The sequence below is a fragment of the Mustela nivalis genome (assembly GCF_964662115.1).
Source record: "Mustela nivalis genome assembly, chromosome: 2".
Classification (NCBI taxonomy): Eukaryota; Metazoa; Chordata; class Mammalia; order Carnivora; family Mustelidae; genus Mustela; species Mustela nivalis.
The window spans coordinates 182,892,491-182,913,785 of NC_139021.1; the positions used below are offsets into that span (position 1 = coordinate 182,892,491).

General features: G+C 55.8%; 1 protein-coding gene across 28 annotated transcripts in view; it reads left to right on the plus strand.

Annotated features, from left to right (window-relative positions):
* Window positions 1-21,295, plus strand: part of PTPRE (protein tyrosine phosphatase receptor type E) — a 148,558-nt gene that overhangs the window by 118,726 nt on the left and 8,537 nt on the right. For 14 of the 28 annotated variants that reach the window (XR_014309113.1, XR_014309115.1, XM_082721541.1 and 11 more), the window contains 11 exons: window positions 4,177-4,253; window positions 4,904-4,940; window positions 6,718-6,815; window positions 9,596-9,715; window positions 10,848-11,011; window positions 14,709-14,844; window positions 15,159-15,308; window positions 15,607-15,700; window positions 16,881-16,957; window positions 17,839-17,973; window positions 20,987-21,112. Coding sequence is in view for 25 of the 28 variants with exons in the window: in XM_082721541.1 (XP_082577667.1) it covers window positions 4,177-4,253; window positions 4,904-4,940; window positions 6,718-6,815; window positions 9,596-9,715; window positions 10,848-11,011; window positions 14,709-14,844; window positions 15,159-15,308; window positions 15,607-15,700; window positions 16,881-16,957; window positions 17,839-17,973; window positions 20,987-21,112 (1,214 nt within the window). In the remaining 3 variants the exon portion in view is untranslated. Of the gene's footprint in view, window positions 1-4,176; window positions 4,254-4,903; window positions 4,941-6,074; window positions 6,227-6,717; window positions 6,816-9,595; window positions 9,716-10,847; window positions 11,012-14,708; window positions 14,845-15,158; window positions 15,309-15,606; window positions 15,701-16,880; window positions 16,958-17,838; window positions 17,974-20,986; window positions 21,113-21,295 lie in introns of those variants that run through there. The other 14 variants (XR_014309114.1, XM_082721521.1, XM_082721536.1 and 11 more) reach the window with 3 other exon arrangements.

The window sequence follows — 21,295 nt, forward strand, 5'->3', positions numbered from 1 at the left end:
ATGGTGGTCGAGTGCTCGGAGATGGGGGCCGCACTCGCCCCGCTGCAAACCGGTGTTTGCACTGGGAGTATTGATGCCCATCTCCCACGGGCAGCCTGAGCCACCTCTGTCGTGGTGGGTCTGGCCACCAAGCCTGTGCTTGTTGTTGAGACCCGTGCTGCCCAGTGGCCAAAGGGAGTGCCACCTGCATGGGCTGGCAGGACCTCCGACGGGATCCAGTCCTGAGCCCGTCTTGTGCTGGTGGCCCTGGCCCTCTCCTTGTCTCAGACTCTGTGCTCCTGGCACCAGCAGCAGGTCCCCTGGACTAGAGACAGAAACAAAAGAATAAGAAATGCCGGGTGTGGGGGGCGCCTGGGTGGCTCAGTGGGTTAAAGCCTCTGCCTTCGGCTCAGGTCATGATCCCAGGGTCCTGGGATCGAGCCCCGCATCGGGCTCTCTGCTCCGCAGGGAGCCTGCTTCCTCCCCTCTCTCTCTGTCTGCCTCTCTGCCTGCTTGTGATCTCTGTCTTTCAAATAAATAAATAAAATATTTAAAAAAAAAAAAAAGAAAAGAAATGCCTGGGGGGTTGGCAACCTTGTAGGAAGGCTGAGAAACCCCAACCTCTGCGGGAAGCCAGGGGAGGCTTTTGGGGCCAGGGCGGCTGACCAGTCTGTCCAGGGAAGTGGCTGGCTGGGCCACACCCTGGGGGCAGCTCTCACAGCCTCCCTTGGTGCCAGGACAAACCTGAAAGTTCCCAGTTGCCCTTATACAAGCTGGGCGAGGAGGGTTTCCATACTCTCCGTGCAGCTGGACCCCCACTGTGAGCTTTGCCCATTGGGCTGACAAAACGGTAGCCAGGAAGCGTTTAAATCCTGAACCCCAGGCCTCCCAGGCAAGCCCAGAGAGCCTCCCTTCTCCGACAGAGCCTCCATGGGAGCAAGGAAGCCAGCCTGTGCAGTGGGCTTCAGGCCATGGACTCTTGGTTGCATGTTCAGGATCAGAGTGAAGTCTGTGTCTTTTCTGGCCAGAGAAGCCATGATCTGCCCAGTTTGTGTGGCCTCTGGGCTCTCAGTACTCGATAGAAATAATTCTTCCGAACCTCACAGAGGATTTACATGTGTTGTTTTCGAAGGCCCCTGTGAGGCTGTGATCCAGATAAAATGAAAAATAACCAAATAGCCTTTGGGCTAAATTGCATTTGTATAAGCAGCCAAGGGAGCAGCAAGAGATGGGTCAGGAAGCTGTGTGGCCCTGCCGCTGGGCGGGGGAGGGGACTTGGGCCCACACTGGACTCTGCACATGCAGGGGGACGGTTTGGGACGATCGGGCGTGGGGTGTCGGAGAAGGAAGGAGGCCAGCCACTAGGCTTGACCAGCTCCAGTGAGGGGAGAGTTGTGGGGGGAGGCTTGGGTTCTGTGGGATATTTTGTGTCCAATAAAAACTGGGATATTTGGAAAGTAATATTATTATCTATTATTGGCTTAACTAATTAGCTTCCTTAATTCGTTTACTTTATTCGTTGAGCTGCTGAAAGTGTAGGTTGAGGACTTCGTCCGAACCAAGCGCTTCCCCGGGTTCCTGTCCCCCAGTTGTCTCTTGCTTACTAAACCCCCATAGTTTTTACTTTATATTATCTTTTGCTTTTTTATTTACTTATTTGTCAGAGAAAGGGGGAGATTGAGAGAGAGCACAAGCGGAGGGAGCAGCAGGCAGAGGGAGAAGCAGGCTCCCGGCTGAGCAGGGAGCCCTATGGGGGACTCAACCCCAGGACCCTGGGATCATGACCTGAGCCGAAGGCAGATGCTTAACTGACTGAACCACTGAGGTGTCCCATACCTCTAGTTTTTAAAAGGTGACATTTACGCTGAAAATTAACAGTATTTTTGGTGAGACCTCAGTGGGGGTGGGAGTAATGGCCAGGTGTGGGAATTAGCTGCACCCGCCCCACTGCGCAGAGGTGATGGCCCAGGGTGGGGGACTGCCTCCCCCAGCAGCAGAGCCCACCCTCTGCACGTTGGCTCCAAGCCGTGTTGTCCAGCTCGTGCTGTGGAGGGAAGTGGGCCTTTCCTGCTAGTATAAACATGGGACGGGGCCGATCCTGCGTCCTCCACGCTGGGAGAGGTCCAGCCCCCGCCCTCTCCTGCCCAGGCGCCCCGTGCCAAGGAAGCAGGGTGCTGGCAGTCATCAGGGGCCAGGACGTTCTGCCCGGATGTAAGGTGTTTCGCGTGGATGGGACACTGGGTCTCTGGGATGCTTTCAGGGAGACACTTGGCATGTGCCCTGAAGATCACCAGTGGGGGGATCCGGCATCAGCGAGGCACAGGCTGAGGGAGGGGGCGTCTCCTTAAACTGAGGATTTGGCCAGAGAGACCCCCGGGGCCGGCTGGGGGCCTGGGACAGGAATGGGCTGGTTCGCTGGAGGTGGTTCAGGGAGTCTCGGGTCCGCGAGGCCGGGCTGTGGAAAGCCTCGGTGGCTCGTCAGGAGACAGCATCCTCTTCTCCGGAAAAACAGCAACAGATGATCATTTCAAGAAATAATGTTTTGAAAGTGAAGTGTGACTTTCAGAATAAAAAGACAGGAAGCTCTTAGAAACTGTGAGATTCTAAATCGAACCAGGAGGCTATTTTTTGCCCTCTGCTTTCTATAGTTGCTCTCAAAGCGTAAACTGTACCAGATGATTTTCAGCCAGCTTTACGCATGTTCAGGAAGAGCTATTTCTGCGTCAGGGCTGCGGCCCCTGGGAGTGGGCGGGTCTCAGAAATGTCTGCCTGAGCTGGACCTTTGGAGTTTGATACCCCATATAGGTCATGACTTTGCCTGGGCGCCTCATTGGCCCGTCATGCTAGGACAGGACGGATCTGGCCCAGCAGTGCGATGTCCAGACAGTGGTTGTCTGAAGCTGGCCTGCCTTCCAGGCTCGCGGGAAACCACAGCTAGGATTTGGGGTCCTTGCCCCAGAGCCACACCACAAACACAGCCTTCTCAGTTAGTGTCAGTCCTGTGGGGACTAGGGAAGATAAAGCAGGATGAGGATACAGAATTTCTCCAGAATCCATGCAGTAAATGCCTGTGAAGCCCACATCCTCTACCAATCTCTGTGCCCGGCACAGCGTGACTAACCCCAGAAAGCACCTGTGACCCTTGACCCCGGCCCTGGGCTGAGTCTGGGCAAACCCACTCTCGCTCCTCTCAGAGGAATAGGAATATGCCAGCAAGGAGACCCAGGCCCGGGCCTGCAACCACTTTTAAGGTCCCATGAAACTATCTAATTTCCTTTAAAATCAGAAAATAATATATATGTAATCCAATCTGGGTTACATTAAGCTTCATATTAACTCATAACGCAGTCATAAAATAAAATGTTTCATCTTTTTTTTTTTTTTAATGGAGGGCATGGCCTATGAAGGTAGAAGTGACAAGGGTCCACCGAAATCACAAGGGGACCCTGGCTGAAACCTCCCTGAGGGGTGTGTGCACACCTCCCCCCCCAAACACACACTCAGAAAGAAACAGAGAAAACACACTTACACCACACACCCACATATCACACCCTCACACACAGAGAAAACCCACCCCACACAGACCTCTCCGTGGTCGGCCCTCCTACTCTGGGCACTGCTTGTACAACAAGCCAGAATCTTCCCGGCAGGTGGCCCCCCTGTGCTCAGCCCAGGTGTGTGTGCCTTCTACCCACTTTCCATCCCTAGAGATCTGAAGGCTGATGGTTGGAGTGTGGCGTCTGCTTGTCCTTTCCCTGGAAAGCCTGGGAGACGGGGCCCTGTCCTTCCATCCAGGGTTATCCTGAGTACACCAACCGGTGCCCAGCTGGGGTTTCAGAGAAGCCTATTGGGATCTCACTGTAGGGTCCTAGCACGTGCGGCTGCTCCGGGTCTAGGGAAGATCCAGGGGCTCCCACTTGAACCTTTACCTCCGCTGTCATCCCGCGGGTTATACTGAGCAGCTGGCTAGGGTCTGGCACTGTCCTCCATGCCGAGGCCCAGTATTCAGTGAAGCAGATGCGTTCCCACCGTCATGCCACGCGGGGTCTCCTGACACCCCCTCGGTCCCTGTGATCACCGTGGGAAACCCGGTCGCGTCCTTGGCAGCGTTTAATGCCATAGATGGAAGATCTGTACGTGCTGTGTTTTATTGTTCCTTTTCCTCGTGTCATGTTTTGTTGTTTCTTTTTAAAACAGATGATCATTCCAGGGTGATTTTGAGCCAGGTGGATGGAACCCCGTGTTCAGATTACATTAATGCTTCCTACATAGATGTAAGTCTGCCATTTTCCTATCCCCCTGCCCAGCATGATGCGCACATCTGGACCATTTGGGGGCTCAGTGTGAATCATGACTTATCTCTGGGGGCCAGGAATTAAATTATCACAACTTTCGTGGGCTATTTGGCCATAGCACGGGTGGCGTGGTTGCTACCAGGCCTTTTGAATTAGCATCTCTGGGGATTCCTTTTTAAAAAGCCTAGAAGCACATGGGACATTTGTTACAGAGTTCTTTATGTTACTGATAAAACAGGTTAGGAGGGACCGGTAAGGCAGGTTTATGGTCAAACGATATCCACTACATTAAGAACTCCCTTTAACTGAAACTTAAAATATCATTTACTAGTAATTATAAAATTATCATGAAAACACAGTGGAGGAGAATTTGTATCTATTAACCAGTTAAGAATATTTAAGTGTGTGTGTGCGTGTGTGTGTGTGTGTGTGTGTCTGGGCAAGTATTAATGGAAACTCGACAAAGGGACGATCAAAAGTAGCACAATTTCTGAAGTTGCTAGTGAGTTTTCTTCCTATTTCTGTGTTTTCCAAGATTTTCGTGATTACTATGTTACCTTCCAAACAACAATGAAATCCTTCAGCAGAGGCAATTACGAAAACCTACCGACCCGATTTTATCGTTCTAGGGTTATAAAGAGAAGAATAAATTCATCGCCGCTCAAGGTAAGCTGCTCACTGTGACTTGCAGAAGATGATTCGGGTAAAATGCCAAGGACGGCGCCCGGGTCCTCCTCTGACGGCCGGAATGCAGGGGCTCCGTTTCGGCTTCTTGTCCGTGTGCCGTGCTGCATCTCTGTGGCCTGAATGCCGTCTGTCCCACCTGTCCCTGCGTGCAAGGCATGCGGGGGCGTCTCTAATCTCGCAGAGCCTCGCGACACAAGGCAGTGCTCTGCTGACCCCGAGTGTCCTGGGAGCTGGGCAGAAATGCTGGGCTAGAGTCTGCGTCTTTGAGAGCGCCCTGAGGTCATTCTGTGCATCTGTGTGCGAAGTCCGTAAAGCTCATTCTGTGTACAGAGCTTCGAGAACACAGACACGTTGGGGCCTCTGGGCGCTTTGTCCCCCTCTGTGGTCAGGGCCGACCGATAAGGAGCGTGACGGGCGAGGTCATTTCTAAGTGTGGGTGTAACAGGCATGTTGGGTGCTCGTCCACACAGTGTGTAGGTGTAGACAGACAGACACACCTCTTTTCCACATCTGCCTGAGTCAAAGCCAGGGCACGCAGGAGCCCAGCAGTGACCGTCTCAGAGGGCTGCTTGTTAATTCAGACAGACTTGGATCTCTTTCAGCTGGCTGAGCTCTGTGTGGCTCCCACGTGGTGGTTGATTTTGGGGGCGGGGGTGGGGGGCATGAGTAGCTTTTCAGATCAAGGCCATACCCACGAGGATGCTTCAGCCCCGGCAGCAGGCCCTCAGCCTTGCACACAGGCCACTTCGTGTGTGTGTGTGTGTGTGTGCGCATGTGTGTGTTTCTGATCTGGGCTAACATCCATCGCCCCAGGAGCTGGGGCAGGCCAACAGCAGGTGTCTTCAGCAAGAGTCGTTCAGAGAGCAGGTCCCAGAAGTCAGCATCCATCAGCGTCACTTGAGAACTTACCAAAGATGCACATTCCCCAAGAAACAGGGCAGGGCACATGCACGTACACCCAGAGGACAACAATGTTGGAAAACCTGACAGACGTTAGCTGACACAGATAGAGGCTCCTCTCTCTCCCTCTCTCTCTGTCCTTGTAAGCAGGGGAGGCAGCCCGGGGCTGAGGCGGCAGCTGCAAGCAGCTGCCTCTGTGTCTTCCTGCTCCACCCTCCGTGACGTGTCATTGTCTTCCTCCGGGTCACAAAATGGCTGCTGCGTCTCTGGGCTCCGTGTCCGTCTTCAGGCAGGAAGGAGGGCAAAGGGCAGAGGACTTCCTTCTGGGGATGCTTTATCTTTTGTTCCGGCCTGGACGGCCCTGAGTACGGCCCGCTGCGGGGGTCTGGGACACGCGGGCAGGGGGTCGGACACGGAGGGCGGGTCGGCCAGTCTGCAGTGTGTGTGTGTGTGTGTGTGTGTGTGTGTGTGTGTGACGCACGGACACCTGTACCGTTCTGGAGTGGGCTCTGGTCTCCGCAGGCTTGACGAGCCCCAGTGGGCACAGGCTGCTGTGACACGCAGGCTGACCCGAGCCTCATCTGAACACCCTTTACTGCTTGTGATCGGGGTCACGCCCCAGGTGCCGATGCGCAGCCCCCCAGGACTCCCCAGCCCCAGCAGGGTAGCGGGTGTGGTGCTGCGGCGGGACCCGGCGGGGAAGCGGCCGATCTCCCGGTCGCCCGAGCAGGGTTTTCGTGCCTCGGAGCAGCAGGGCGGCGGTGGCCTCCCTGGGGCCCCACAGCCAGGGTGACGGGGGCGGGGACCCGCAGGGACCCTCTCCAGGCCTGACTTTGGGACCATCCCCTATCTACAGGCCCCAAACAGGAGACAGTTAACGACTTCTGGAGAATGATCTGGGAGCAGAAGTCCGCCACCATCGTCATGTTGACGAACCTGAAGGAAAGGAAAGAGGTGAGCTTGGCCTTCCGACTCACAGAGGACGCTCTTGTAGCTCCTGGGGCTTCGCTGGGGGGCGAGCTCACCACATCCTTTTCCTATTCCTCTCCCTTATCACCACAGAAGAAGAAGAGAAAAAAAACAAAAAGCAAAAAACCCACCAGTGGTTCACAGCAATTTTATCTTGAATTAAATGCGCTGTGTTCCCCGCATCTCCCTGCCCTAGACCATGACGCGGAAATGTCACGCTGCCCATCCTTTCCTCAGCCAAGGGCCCCTGGTCAGCCGACTGCTCTCACGCCCGGGTGGGAGCCACAGACCTCAGAAATGAGAGCCTCAGAGTTTTCAGGCTGGTAACACGGGGGGCCTCAGATTAGAATTAAAGATGAATTTCCTGCTTCTTACCCAGACGAGAGAAAGGAATTTGGAAAACGAGGGGCATCGAAGGCGCGTCACTCTCACGCCTGTGTGAGCTTTTCTAAAGCAAAACGGGTGTTCGTACTTTATAAGAACTCGAAACCTCTAGAAAGAAGGATAAACGGATTCACTTCCTACATGTGGCAGATGTTCCTTCGCGTCCACTCTCCTCGACAGACGATGCGGGGTGGGGGGGGTGCGTGCTGTGAACCAGCTCACAGACCCTGGCCCCCACGATCTCTGTCCCCCTGGGCAGAGCAGACGCCAAACAGAAAACAGATCAAGGTAAAGTGTCAGGAGGCGACGTAGAAATAGCAGGGGGCCCAGGGCCCGCGGTGGGCAGCGAGGGCGGAGCAAGCCCGGCGGACAGAGGGCTCCGAGGGTGAGGGCGGGGGGCGCGCCAGGCCTTCTTTGTGCCGTCCGGCCCTTCCCTTCGTCCCCCCAGGAACAGGGCAGAGCACAGCGTGATTGTGGCTTCGGGGGCAGGAAGGAGGGAGACCCCCCACAGGGAGTAGCTCCTCCCTTCCTTGGGTATGGGTCAAGGCAGGGCCCGGAGTGGCACCGTATCTCCGAGGCTGGAGGGAACCTGACCAGTCGAAGCCTAGGAGAGGCGGCCCCTGGCAGGGCGATGGGACCCCGAGGCCAGGAGGGATCTGCTGGGCCCGCAGCCATGCCGGGAGGAGAAATGCGTCAGGGAACCGGGCTCGGGCCTCCGAGGGGAGGCCGAGGCGGGGGCCCGTGGCAGGCTTCTCAGCAGAAAGCAGGGCCTGAGTTGTAGAAAGTGAGCTTGCTCTCCAGATGAGAAGAATGGGAGGCTAGAAGGAGACTCGCTATGCATGGGGAGACTGTTCTAGCATGTTCCAGTGTGCGGTCCAGGCAAAGTGGTGGCAAGCAGGTGGAGAGGAAAGGCCAGCGTGCTGGGAGACCTCTGTCCTGCTGGTCCCTGCTGGTCCCCACCCCAGCCCTGCCGTCACTCACAGGCCTGGGACCCAGGCAGCTAGGCTCGGGCTGTGTCCTTTGAGACAGAAGTCGTGGGCCGGGCCCGGGGAGCTCAGCTGGGGCTCAAGGTGGACACTGATCCACAGGCAGGACAGGCAGGGAAGAGCCCCTCCCGGTGCCACCTCCACTAATTTGTTTCGTACGTGCCAAGTGGCACAGGAAAAAGCCTCCAGTTACCATTTCCTGTCGGGTAGGATGGGGTTTTTGTTTTGTTTCCAAGGGGGCTGGGACTGGGCTGGAGAGGCCACCCCCTTGCCCCCGAGTGAATCCTGCCCCGTGAATGGAAAGAGGGACAGGAGTCAGGGGGTTGAAGCAGGCGCGCTGAGCGCTTCCCACGCTCCGGGCAGACGCCTGGCCAGGACCCGGCCCCCAAAGAGGAGGAGGACGCTGCCCTGGGAGCCCCGGTGTTCCCTGGAGCCGGCGGCCCTCCGGCTGCCACTTGAGCAGTGCGGGGATGGGGGTGGGGGGGGCTTGTTTACAGACAGGAGACCCAGGGAGACCAGCACAGGAGCGGCGGGTCTCAGAGCTCGCCTCCGTTCCCCGCAGCAGGCATCCTGTTGCCATGTCACTGGACATTTTCTCTCTGATCTGTCTCCGAAGCCTCCTACTGGATTTTTCCATTTCTGTGACTCAGAGCTGGCCGGTTTCTGTATCTTGATTTTCACCATTTCAGATGAGATCATTTCTCAATAGAGTTCCCTTTTCTTACTTGGTTACACTTCTTTGTCCTCTCCCTGGCTTCAACATTCTGGCGAAAGGTTGTGAAATACAGTTGCTCCAGCATCTCATGATCTGATCAGAGGGAGGGGACTGTGGCCGCAGCAGGACCAGGAGGCCGAAGGCAGAGAAGCTTCCACACGCACAGCCCTGTGGGGGGCCCTAGACTCAACCCTCAGGCCCAAGTGAGGGCCTTTCAAGGGAAGCATCTCAGGGGGTCCTGGAGGGTCGCCCAGGGGGCCAGGAATGGCCCAAACCAGCACCTTTGAGCTTCCGATTCTCCTTGGGATGCTTCAGAGATGTCCTGGAGGAGGTAGGGGATATTGTCCTGTTAGGACGGCGTCCTCACGCTCTCCTGTGTCCTGTGCTCACAGCGGCCTCTTCCGCCTCAGGCTGCAGGTTCACAGTCTCCCACGTGTAGCCACTGGAAGCCCAGAGCGAGGGCTGGTACCGAGACAGGCCTCTGTGTGCAGGGCACCTGTCCTCTGCGGGCCCCTGCTTCAGCCAGAGCAGACTCGGGACTGCCCCCCAGCAGCTGCACGGCCTCGCATTCTTAGCCCTTTCCCAGCTCCGGGAACCGCCCGAGGGAAGCTGGTGTGTGCCGATGGCGGGGCCGGGGGCGCCCCCAGACCTGGTTATCTCTGTGCAACCACCCCGTGTAGGAGAAGTGCTCGCAGTACTGGCCGGACCAGGGATGCTGGACCTACGGGAACATCCGCGTGTGCGTGGAGGACTGCGTGGTTCTGGTGGATTACACCGTCCGGAAGTTCTGCATACAGTCCGTAAGCACTTTCAGTTACTGGCTTTCTGGAAAGGCCGTCCTGCGGAGAGCAGTGTCAGGAGCAAATATGTGTCTACTTTTTTAATAGGAAGACTTGCCCCACCCTCTGCCGGCGCTGTAGGAGCTCTCGCTGCGTCGGGGCTGGGGAGGGCCACGTGCAGGAAGGGGAGAGGGTCGGGCTTAGTGGACTGAGGATGTGGATCTACGCAGGAGGAGACAGGTGCCCAGGGGTCTGCAGGCAGCCCCGGGCCCCCCTCGCCATCTTGAGTGGAGGAGGTTGTCACCTGGGGGAGGGGCCCCAGGACAGGCGGTTCACGCCCAGTAGCATGATGTCATTTCACACGCCGAAGTGGTAAGGTGGGATTTTTTTTTTTTTTAACAGTCTCAAAAGTATTTCTGTAACGTCCTCAGTGTTTGTCATACTCATTTCCTGCTCATCCCTGCCCCATCCCTGCCTAAAAGAATGCAAGGCGTTCTTCCATACAGATGCCTGTGTCCAAAACAGTGAGCAGAGATCTCAGACAGATATATCTCTAAAAGGGAAAACAGAAGGTCATGGTGTCAGGAGTCAGAGGAAGGGGGGTTGGCATTGTGAGCTGCACGATGAGGTTTCTAGAAGCCGCAGCAAAGAAGGGAAGAGGACGCGCTTTATCGTTCTTACTGTCCCCTGCTTGTGTCCCTCACGGTCACACTCCCACGTGCACGTGCACCTGTGTGTACACCAGCTAGCCCTCCGCGATCTGGGGCAGAGAGCCGCGCTCACAGGCTGTGGGTGGGCTGGTCGGCCACATCATCCAGGCCCTCCAAATTAAGACACCGTGAGGAGTGAAAGGGCGCGCTGCTGCGGGAAGGAAGTGGGGCTGCCAGGCCGGCGGGGACGTGGCCGCCCTGCTCGCAGTGGGGGCTGGGAGCCGAGGGCCAGCTTCTGGATGTGTCTGGCTGCCCAGGGCCAGCCTGCCGTGGGCCTGGACAGGCTGCAGGTCCCACTCTGCCAGTCCTGCCCGCAGGTAGCGCGCCACCCATGTCCTCCTTGCTGCCCAGGGTCTAGGCGGTGGGGCGGGAGGGAGCATCCTCCGAGAGTGGTGTTGGGGGAGGGGCCCTTGCCCCCACTCACACCTCCCCATCCCCCGCAGCAGCTCCCCGATGGCTGCAAAGCCCCACGGCTCGTCTCCCAGCTGCACTTCACGAGCTGGCCCGACTTCGGAGTGCCTTTCACCCCCATCGGGATGCTGAAGTTCCTGAAGAAAGTGAAGGCCCTCAACCCCGCCCATGCCGGGCCCATCGTGGTCCACTGCAGGTATGTCCGCGTGGGGCCGTCGTGGGTTCTGTCCTGTGGGCCGCTGCCGGCGTGGGCAGGAGGGCAGGCCGGGTGGAATGAAGCAGTGTCTACTCACTGGGGACAGAAGTGACACCTCAGAGACCCCCTTGGGGTGAGAGTTGGGGAGTCGTGTGGCCCACTCCGTGAGAGCAGAACCCTTTGCTTAGCGGCATCTGAGGGGGAACCCCAATACCCAGCACAGACAAAAGCCAAGAGGCCAGGTAGAGGGAGCTAGTGGGGCTCTGGGCAGGTTCACTTGGCCTCCCCTCCCCTGCCCCCAGAGACCCTCAAGTCACCTCTAAGGATAGAGCTGGAAACCACACTTCTATGGGGAGACCTCTGTCTTGAGACAAGAGTGCTCAGAGGGGCTGCGGGACACGGTCCAGGCCCAGCGAATAGCAGCCCTGAGCAGCTGTCCAGGGCCGGAGGTCCTGAAGACCTGGCTCTGTGGTCTGGGCTGCCCCTTCTCCTGCCAGCTGCGTTCTCCTCCTCTGCAGTGGGAGGGACCATCCTGGAGGGCCCTGGACTTGCCCCAGGGGTGAACTTTGCACAAAGGTAAGATCGGCATAAGCTGTCAACACTGTGATTATTCCTTGGGTTGTGGAAAAGCAGCTTCTGAAAGTGAGCCCATTTTCCTGAGCAAATTGTCTTCTGTCTTTGCACACCTTGGTGTCCCTGGTGGTTTTCATACTGAGCTTTCATTTCTTCTGGAACTCGTGGAGCCATAGCGGCAGGGCACAAGTTATCCCCTCTGTGTCTTACATCTCCATGCCCAGTTTGGCTTCTGGTGCAGAAGGTCATGTCCAAGAAAAGGCCTTGGACTTGGAGTTGGTAGATTGGCCTGTGCCCATGCTGGCTTTGGCGACAAAAACAGAAAGATGAAGAGTGCTCCCTCACCAGACGCCCCATCCTCCCAGTGGGTGCTTGGTTAGAGTCTGCAGACAATTTGGAGATCAAAGGGGAAAGCCTGGTCATCCTGGCTGGGGAGGGAGTCCTGGACCTGCCCCTTGGGAGATGAGGGACCCTGGGGCAACCGTGCATTTAGCGAGGTGGTGTCTAGGATCACGGGGGCTGGCCCTGCTAGCCCTGCCCAGGAGCTGTACTGGGGTGGGGATCTGCAGGCCAGTCCTGCTTGGCCCCAGCCTGGGGTCCTTGTCGGCCACTCCTGTTCTTGCCCAGACTTCACGGAAGCCAGAGTCTCCATGTGGCTTCTTCCAAACACTTGTGTGATGGAGTCAGAGCATCTGAATCACGTGTGCAGGTGCCTTCTGTCCTTTGTCCCCTTTGTCCTTTGGCAGTGCCAAGATCCTCCCCAGGGCCTTGTCTGTAATGGCCAAAACAGGTGTAATCAGGGTGACAGCCTGGTGAGCAGGGCCCTCCCTCCTCCAGGAGGTGGCAGGCCTGGACCGAAGGGCCTGAGTCCCTGCCCAGGGACTTCCAAGACCCCATTGGAGATCCGGGCCCTGCTGCGGCAGAGACCGTGGGGACTTCGGTAGCCTGTCTTCAGGATCCAGCATCCGAGCCGGAGAAGTCCTGGCAGGAGGGGCCCTACAAGACCCTTCCCGCTGCCGCCTCTCCCTGGCTCAGGCTTCTGGTGGTGGCTGGCCGCTCAGCTCCGGATGGTGGGCGTGGGGGGAGGATAAAGAAAAGGCCTCTGGATTGGGTCAGGGCCGGCTGCAGGGAGCAGGCTCAGTCCCGCTGTGTCCCCGACGTGTCCAGGTCTGTCGTGCGTGGGAGAACTTAGGGAGTGACCAGTCTCCTTCTTCTGCTTACTTTCTCCCCACATCAGGGCCCCAGGACACCTGCACTTGCCATTCATCTTATTTTCTTGCCGGGTCCCTGGCGTGGCCTCGAGTCTCTGCCTTTGCTGTGGAGCATGCGGTTGTCTCCCTGTGGCAATGTTTTACTTCCGCCCAGATCCCGCGCCTCCTGGGTGCTCTGGCCTTCTTTAATGTTCTGTTTGGCCACCGGGGTTTTAGCATCTGGGAAGTGGGAGGAGGGGCACCCTCCGTCTCTGGTTTCTCTAGGTCCCTCTCCTCCCTGGTGGGTCCTTCCCCTCCCAAGCCCAGGCCCCTGTGAGCCACCCCGGATGGTGTGGGCAGATGGGCGGTTCTGGACGCCTGCCTGACTGCAGTCATGTGATGACAGGGATTCCTGCCAAAGGGTACGGGCCTGCCAGAAGCTGGCAGGGTGGGGGAGAGGGCTCGTGCTGGCTGGACCGCCCTCCCCTTCCCAGAGACTCAGGGTGGAGTTGACTTCATGCCCCGCCTCCAACTTCGTCCTCACACCGGATCTCCTCAGTTTTAAGTGGTGTCGGGCCCCGGGCTCTGGCTCTTCCTGGTTTCCATCCCCGCGGACACACTCGTCCAGATCGACATTCTCTGCCGGAGTCCTCTTAGGAACCACATCCCCATGGAGGCTGGCCGAAGGACCACCTGGCCTCAGCCTTTTCCTGGGGTGCCAGTGCGGCCCCTGTCCCAGTGGCAAGGTGGCCTCTCCTGCCTGCACCCTGGGTCAGGCGAGGGGTCCCGCAAGCGGCCCGGGGACCCTGACTGCCTTGCACTAGGTGATTTTGTGGCCTCCGTCACATACGTATTGGGTACGGTGTCTCACGGGGCTCTGCACCTGTAAGAGCGAAGACTCCCCAAAGGGCGCCTGTGTTTGACCTGCTTTCCCTCCTGAGATGAGGGCGTCTGGCCCGGAAGAGGGTCTTCGCTGCTGTTCTCGGCCAGATTCGGAGACTAACTAGGAAGAGCAATATCTCCCCCCGACCCTCCCAAAGGGGAAAGGGGTGGGGGACGTCACTCTTGAAGTTGTGAGTCTTTGTTAGAGAGGTGACTTTCCTTTTACGACAGAGGTTAACGCTGCAGGGGCCGGAGGGGGCAGGCCCGCTCTCACGACAGACGCTGCACACACCAGGCCGCCTCACGAGGGTTTACTCGTTCAGTGAGTGTTGGCTGAGCACCACTGAGTGCCCGCTCTGTCCTGGGAGCTGGGGAACAAACATGCCTGGCCCCACCGTCTGGGGAAGACCCACCCAGGACAGGAGGTGGGGGAGGGCCGACCCGAGGTCCTGGAGGCGCTGTGGGGCGTGCGTTGGGAGGGCAGGAAACTCAAACCCAAGAATCTAGTCGGGCCGCTTCCTAGCCAGGAGATGGCTATGCAGAGACCCTCCTTCTCGTGCCAGAGAGCACGAGCTGGTGCCTCCCCTTCCAGCTGACCATGGCTCAAGAACCCTTCGACCTAGCCTGGGAACCCCCTTTTGTAAAGAACCTGGAAAAGCTATTTCAAGTGTGACATTTCAAAAAATCCACTTACACACGTGACAACAAGATAGCATTTGGCAACGGAAGAAGACGATTCGCACAACGTCACAGGCAGCAGCTACAACAGATCATTCCGATGCTCCTTTTAGCAGTTTCTGTAGTTCTTAGAGGAGGATTTGGGATAATTTCACTGAGACTATGGTGCCCTCTGGTGGCTGCGCCCAAGATTTGCTCTTCATGGATGGAGAAAAGGGGGTGTGGCGGGCTGTGGTGGGAGTCCCCCAGCGGTGGGCGGGGCGGTCCTCCTGTCCTGGCTCACAGGTAGGTCAGCTCTGCGGTCCCGTGCTTTGCTGCGGGTGGGGTGGGGTGCTCTGTGCCTCACAGTGGGGCATCTCCCCTTTTCCTGAAAGCGCTGGCGTGGGCCGGACGGGCACCTTCATCGTGATCGATGCCATGATGGACATGATGCACAGCGAGCAGAAGGTCGACGTCTTTGAATTCGTGTCCAGAATTCGCAACCAGCGCCCTCAGATGGTGCAAACGGACGTAAGTAGCGCCTTTCCCCGGCCCCGCATCCGTCCTGGTGTGACCGGTAGAGAGCGAACCCGGAGCCCTGGGCCACCCCCAAACCACACGACTGTCCCAGATGTGGCGCATGTATAATAGAGCCTGGTGAGGACATTACGGTCAAAAGTGCCAGCTGACCTACTCCCCTTCCTCGACGCCATAAATGGTCATTATAAATGGCTGTCAGCCTGACTGTCCCCAGACCTCCTTCCCTAGGCAACGCGTGCAGAAGGGGAAGCCGCCAGGGCAGCAGGGCGCACGCGAGGGTCCTGGGTGCTCGGGTGTCCCTGCAGATGCAGTACACGTTCATTTACCAAGCCTTACTGGAGTACTACCTCTACGGGGACACGGAGCTGGACGTGTCCTCCCTGGAAAAGCACCTGCAGACGTTACACAGCACCGCCGCCCACTTCGACAAGATCGGGCTGGAGGAGGAGTTCCGGGTACGTGGGAACGACCCCAGGGGGAGGACGCCTGACGGGTCGGAGGAACCGCTTTCAATCACTGCCCTCCTGTTGGACCCCAGAAAAAGCAGGGTGGCTGCCCCGGCCGTAACGTAGGGCGGAGAACAATCAGGGGCTTTGAGACAGGAGAGCAACCGCATGGGGGAGGGTGTCGTGCCCACGGAGACAGCTGGAGGTGGAGAAAGATGAACAGATGACCTCGAGAGAGGTGCTGGTGCGGGGCTGAGGGGTTCGCTCGCGGGGGTCCGTGTTGTGACTGCGGGATTCTTGGCTGCAGAAACTGACCAATGTCCGGATCATGAAGGAGAACATGAGGACGGGCAACCTGCCTGCGAACATGAAAAAGGCCAGGGTCATCCAGATCATCCCATGTAAGGCAGCCCCGGGGGATTCCGGCCCTCAGGGCAGGCGGGATTGGGGTCGGCACCCTGTGGAAGTCTTTGACCACCCACTTCTGCAAGCCAGGGCCCAGGGCAAGACACCGTCTGGGCCTGCGGCTAAGGGCTCCTGGGGGTGATGGCGAGGGCTGGGAAGAGAAGCAAGGACAGGTGACCCAGACAGTCCTCGGCGTCAGATGGGCGGCTCATGAGAGGGGACGCAGATGATGGGAGAGGCAGCAGGTCCTGGAAGTGGAGAGATTTGCTCTGACCATGACTCTGGGGCCACCCGATTCCTATGTCAGCCAGTCACCCCCTAAGCCTGTACATGGGGGAGGGGGTCCTCTTCCAAGCCTAGGGGAGGCGGGAAACGGGCCGGCGTGCTGTCAGGACCCTAGCCTACTGAGGTTCCGGGTAAGCGGGAGGAAAGATGCCTACGTTTGTTGAGGGGGGAAGCAGAGAACTTCACAGGGATCAGAGGAACTGCAGGAAAGGAAGAGAGAGGGTCTGCTTTGAGGAGAGGGAGCACCTCGTGGCAGGTGGACCCCAGGCCCTGGACATGCCCTCGTGGTCACCGAGCATCAAAAGGGCACTGGAGCTGGATGAAGCCTGCCGCAGCCTCAGACCCCGGCTTTTTGGTGGCTGTGGCCGCCACTCTGGGCTGCCTGCCTGTCCATAATCCTTTCCCTCCTAAAATGCAATTTTTTGAAAGATTTTATTTATTTATTTGACAGACAGGGATCACAGTTAGGCAGAGAGGCAGGCTGAGAGAGGAGGAAGCAGGCTCCCCACTGAGCAGAGAGCCCGATGCGGGGCTCGATCCCAGGACCCTGGGATCATGACCTGAGCTGAAGGCAGTGGCTTTAACCCACTGAGCCACCCAGGCGTCCCTGAAATGCAATATTCTTAATGCTCCTATTGTGGTATGAATTACTTCAATTCATGACAGATGAAAATGTTAACTGCAATATTTTCAGAGCTTTCTTTCCTACCAAAACATAATTTTCTGGGCCAATTTAATTAAGCTATTTTATAAGGTAAACCTTCCAGGGACTTGGCTTGACATAGCAATTTTATTCATAAGTTTTGTATTTCGGAAGCTGGTAGCAGCACACTGAAGTTCGCAAGGCAGGGCTGGCGTGTGTGCTCACTGAAGGCACATCCTGTTTCGTAGATGACTTCAACCGGGTGATCCTCTCCATGAAAAGGGGTCAGGAATACACAGACTACATCAACGCCTCGTTTATAGATGTAAGTATAGGGCGCCCCGGACGTGCTTTGCGAAGATGCATGTTTCCTTCGTCTGTGATCACAGAGACTCCTGATTAACTGCTTTCCACAATCAGGAAGGAATCCTGAAATCCAATATATTTTGTTAGCAGAATGACTTGCATGAAAAAAAAAAAAAGAAAGAAAGAAAAGAAAAGAAGGGATAATGAGTTTTGGGAATAGAGAGCGTAGGCGCCCTGCTAAGTAATTTGCTAGTTTCCGTTGTGTTTTTAAGACACAGCGATTTTTCCATTCTATCCCTAATACTCTCGGGTCACCCACCAGCACTGCGTGGCTCTCTGTCCTGCACTGTCTGCGACCCGCTCCATGGGGACAACGTGCTTGTGTGTTCAAGGCATGGTCACCAGCTGTCTCCATGCACGGTGGCATTAGCTGAGGAGCGGGTGGGGACGGACACAGAGGCCGAGTCTGCGTCGAGCTCCCCTTTGTGGATGAGAAAACTGTGCCGGAGGTCGCTTGGGCTGCGTGGAGGAACTGGGTTTGAATTCATTTCCTCGAAGTCCACACCCAGTCCACCCCCACGAGGCTAACTGAGCCTAAACACAGAAAGATGGGAGAGCAGAGCCCGGGTGCTGTCGCAGGGGACCAGGGTCTGTGTGCGTGTGTGTGTGGCTCGCCATACCTGCTCAGAGGGAACCCCGGGTGCTGCAGGGAGAGAGTGGGTGCCCTGACCTGTCGCACGGTGTACGTGTGCATGCATGCCTGCGGGGGCTCGGCGCAGCTGGGGAAGCCAGAGGATGCTCTCCATCCTCGGCCCCTGGGCTCTCCTAAGCCAAGCCCTGCATCTGCACAGGAACCGGCATGAGAGGAGGGCAGACTCTAATCTCTGTCCCTGTTCCAAGGGCTACCGACAAAAGGACTACTTCATCGCCACCCAGGGGCCGCTGGCGCACACCGTGGAGGACTTCTGGAGGATGGTGTGGGAGTGGAAGTGCCACACGGTCGTGATGCTGACGGAGGTCCAGGAGAGAGAGCAGGTCAGCAGCGCTCGTGGCCGGCCCGGGCCCTTGGGGGGGGGCAGTGTGCACCTCCGGCATCCCGGCCCGCTGGCGGTCCTCTGTGATGGGCCCACCGGTGATCCGCTGCGGAGGCCAGGCCACGGCCCAGGCGGGAGACAGGCAGGACATGGAATAAAGATCCCGTTTGCTTAGCCATGGCCACCCACACTGGCTTTTGGTCTTACCCAACGTTTTACTTAGCCAGCCTCGCAAGTCTGTCATTTTGTTTCTCCGCAAATACAAATTTGATCAAAACCTGTTGAACAAAACAACATTTACTCATTTTCTTCAAGCCGTAAGGACATAGACATTGACATGGGCACCTTACGGACGGTGTCCTGGTTGAACGGGATGAGTCAGTGATTCCCTGTCCCCAGAGCTCCATCCGGGCCCTGTTTACTGAGTTCAGTTAACAGCACAGTAAGTGCTCATGAACCCACTCTCCAAACGAAAAAACAAACTCTGGTCAGTGATGGTCACCTATCTGGGAGCTCTTTCAAGACAGAACCACTACCCTGAACCCATGTTTTGATTTCTTTGCTTCTTTTAAAAACAGTGCATTGAGTTATAATACTCATATTATTCCATCCATATTTTTAAAGGGTACAAGTCAGCAATTTTTAGCATATTTACAGAGTTGTGAAACATCATCATTATTTAATTCCAGATCATTTCCATGAGCCCTTTTCCTTCTGTTAAATCAAATGGGGCTGGGTCGGTCTCAGAACAAACGCCTTACCCGTGCGCAGCCAGGCCCTGTTCCTTCCTCCTCCGCAACCTCTCCTCCACTTTCCACCTCTGTGATTCACCTGTTCTGGACATTTCCTGTAAATGAGATCATGTGACCTGTCTTTTGTGATTGAATTCTTGTATTTAGTATGTTTTCTAGTTTTAACCATGTTAAAATAGGTTCTTTTTCTCTTGACGACTCGCCTTCCGTTGTATGGGCCGCCTTGTTTGGGCATACCACTCTATTTCCCATTTGTCCGTTGATGGACGTGTGGGTTGTTTCCACTCTGGGGCTATTGTGAATCGTGTTGGAAACGTCCATGTTGGAGTTCTTACATGGATTTGTTTTCATTTCTCTTGGGTAGACACCTCGGGGTGGAATTGCTGGGCCACATTGTAACTCTGTCTCTCGAACTCATCTGGCTGGACGTTTGGAAGAATGTCCACAGCAGCTGCCCCGTTTCATACTCCCACCAGAGTATACAAGTTTCCAGTTTCTCCACCAACACTTATTACTGCTGGTCTTTTTATTATTTTAAAGATTTTTAAAAATTTATTTGAGATAGAGCGAGAACAGGGGGAGTGGCAGAGGGAGAGGGAGGAGCAGGGGAGCTCCCTGAGCTGGAAGCCTGATGCAGGGCTTGATCCTAGGACCCTGAGATCATGACCTGAGCCGAAGGCAACCGCTTAATGAACTGAGCCACCCAGGAGCCCCACTACTGATCTTTTTAAAGCCATCCTTGTGGGTGTGGTCTTGGCTTTTCAGAAATCCTATACATGTATGTCTTAAGGCTACTGTTCAGTTTTGCTTGCTATCGAACTTTCTATCAGGGGGTCATTACAGTGCGTATTCTTCCGGGACTTGCTTTCCACACTCAGAAGGATGCTTCTGATGTACTCCTGCGTTGATGCCTGTGGCCGTGGCTCATTCCTCAGTATGTCCTTGTGTCTCACCGCACACAGTGCACCCTGCATCCATTTATCTGTCCCTTCTCCTGTCACGGGCATTTGGGTCAATTGTGTTTTGTTGGTTTTTTTTTTTTTTCTTTTACAAATGGTGCTACTAGTACATTTTCCTACAGTTCTCATGCTGCACAAGGAGTAGCCTGTTCCAGGGACAGAATGAATTGACAGGATAGTTCCTACAGTGGACACTGTCAATGGAGGAGAGAGATCTTTCATTGACTTCCCTAGTGTTGTTAGGGCTCCTTGTGTTTGCTGACCGACTAGGCGTGCGTATGTGTCACCCCTCCTAGGCCCTGGCTGGCATCCCTCTGATTGCTCTGAGGTCAAGCGTACTTCAAACATTTACGGACAGCATGTTCCCTCCCTGCAAGATGCCTGGCCAGGCCTTTCCCCCCTTTTGCTAGTGAGTTGTTTGTTCTTGTGTTGACTTGTAAGAATTCTTTACATATTCTTGATTCTAATCCTTTGTCAGTTGTGTGAACTACAAATATCTTGTCACCATTGATGGCGTCTCTTTTCACTCTCTTGGCCATGTTGGTTGATGAAGGGAAGTTTGTTGTGCTCTTTTAAAAAAAAAAATTATTTATTTATTTGACAGACAGAAATCACAAGTAGGCAGAGAAGCAGGCGGGGGTGGGGGAAACAGACTCGCTACTGATCAGAGACCCCAATGCAGGGCTGGATTCCAGGACGCTGGGATCATGACCTGAGCTGAAGGCAGAGGCTTTAACCCACTGACCCACCCAGGTGCCCTCATTGTGTTCTAATCTGATGTCATAATCTTCGAGTTGTGGGTTGTTCACTCTTTTGAAGTCTTTTTTTTTAGTAAGTCCTTCTGTACCCCCAAAAGAAAAGACATTTTCATCTAGGGCTCTCACAGTTTTGTTTTTGACTTTTAAGTTTTAACCTGTCTGGGTTTACTTTCATGAAGGTTCAAAGCTACCAGATATGGTAGGGCATGTTGTGCACTGCCCAACTCCAAGAGGGCTGGACTGTTCCTATCAGTCCTGGTAGAGTGTGAGTCAGGGACACACCCCTTTTCCTATATGGAAAATGGGTTTTCTCAGCTCCGTTGATTGGATAATCTCTTCCTATATCCAAGTTCCGAATACACACCTGTTTCTGGATTCCCTTGGTCAACAGGTGTTAGCCGGCATCCATACTCGTGTTTGTTATTGATTTACTGTGTCAGATGAGATGCGCTAAACGGTCTGAGAGCCATCCTGCAGCATAATATCAAACCGCTTAACAGGGCATTATTTCGTGTGAGACTTAAAATTTCATTTTATCCCCCAAGGATAAATGCTACCAGTATTGGCCGACAGAGGGCTCCGTGACTCATGGCGAAATAACAATCGAAATAAAAAGTGATACGCTTTCGGAAGCCATCAGCATACGGGACTTCCTGGTCACCTTCAATCAGGTATTGTCGCCGGTGCTGTGGGATCTCGTAGACAGACGGCCCCGAAGCGGCCATCGGGGGCTCCTTACCCCGGTCCTTACCACGGTCCCAGCTCATCCTGCTCCTCCAGGCTTTTCTAACTGGTGCATTCGGATCAGTGTTCAGCGTGTGAATAGGGAGCCGTGTCATCAAGGGGCAGATCGC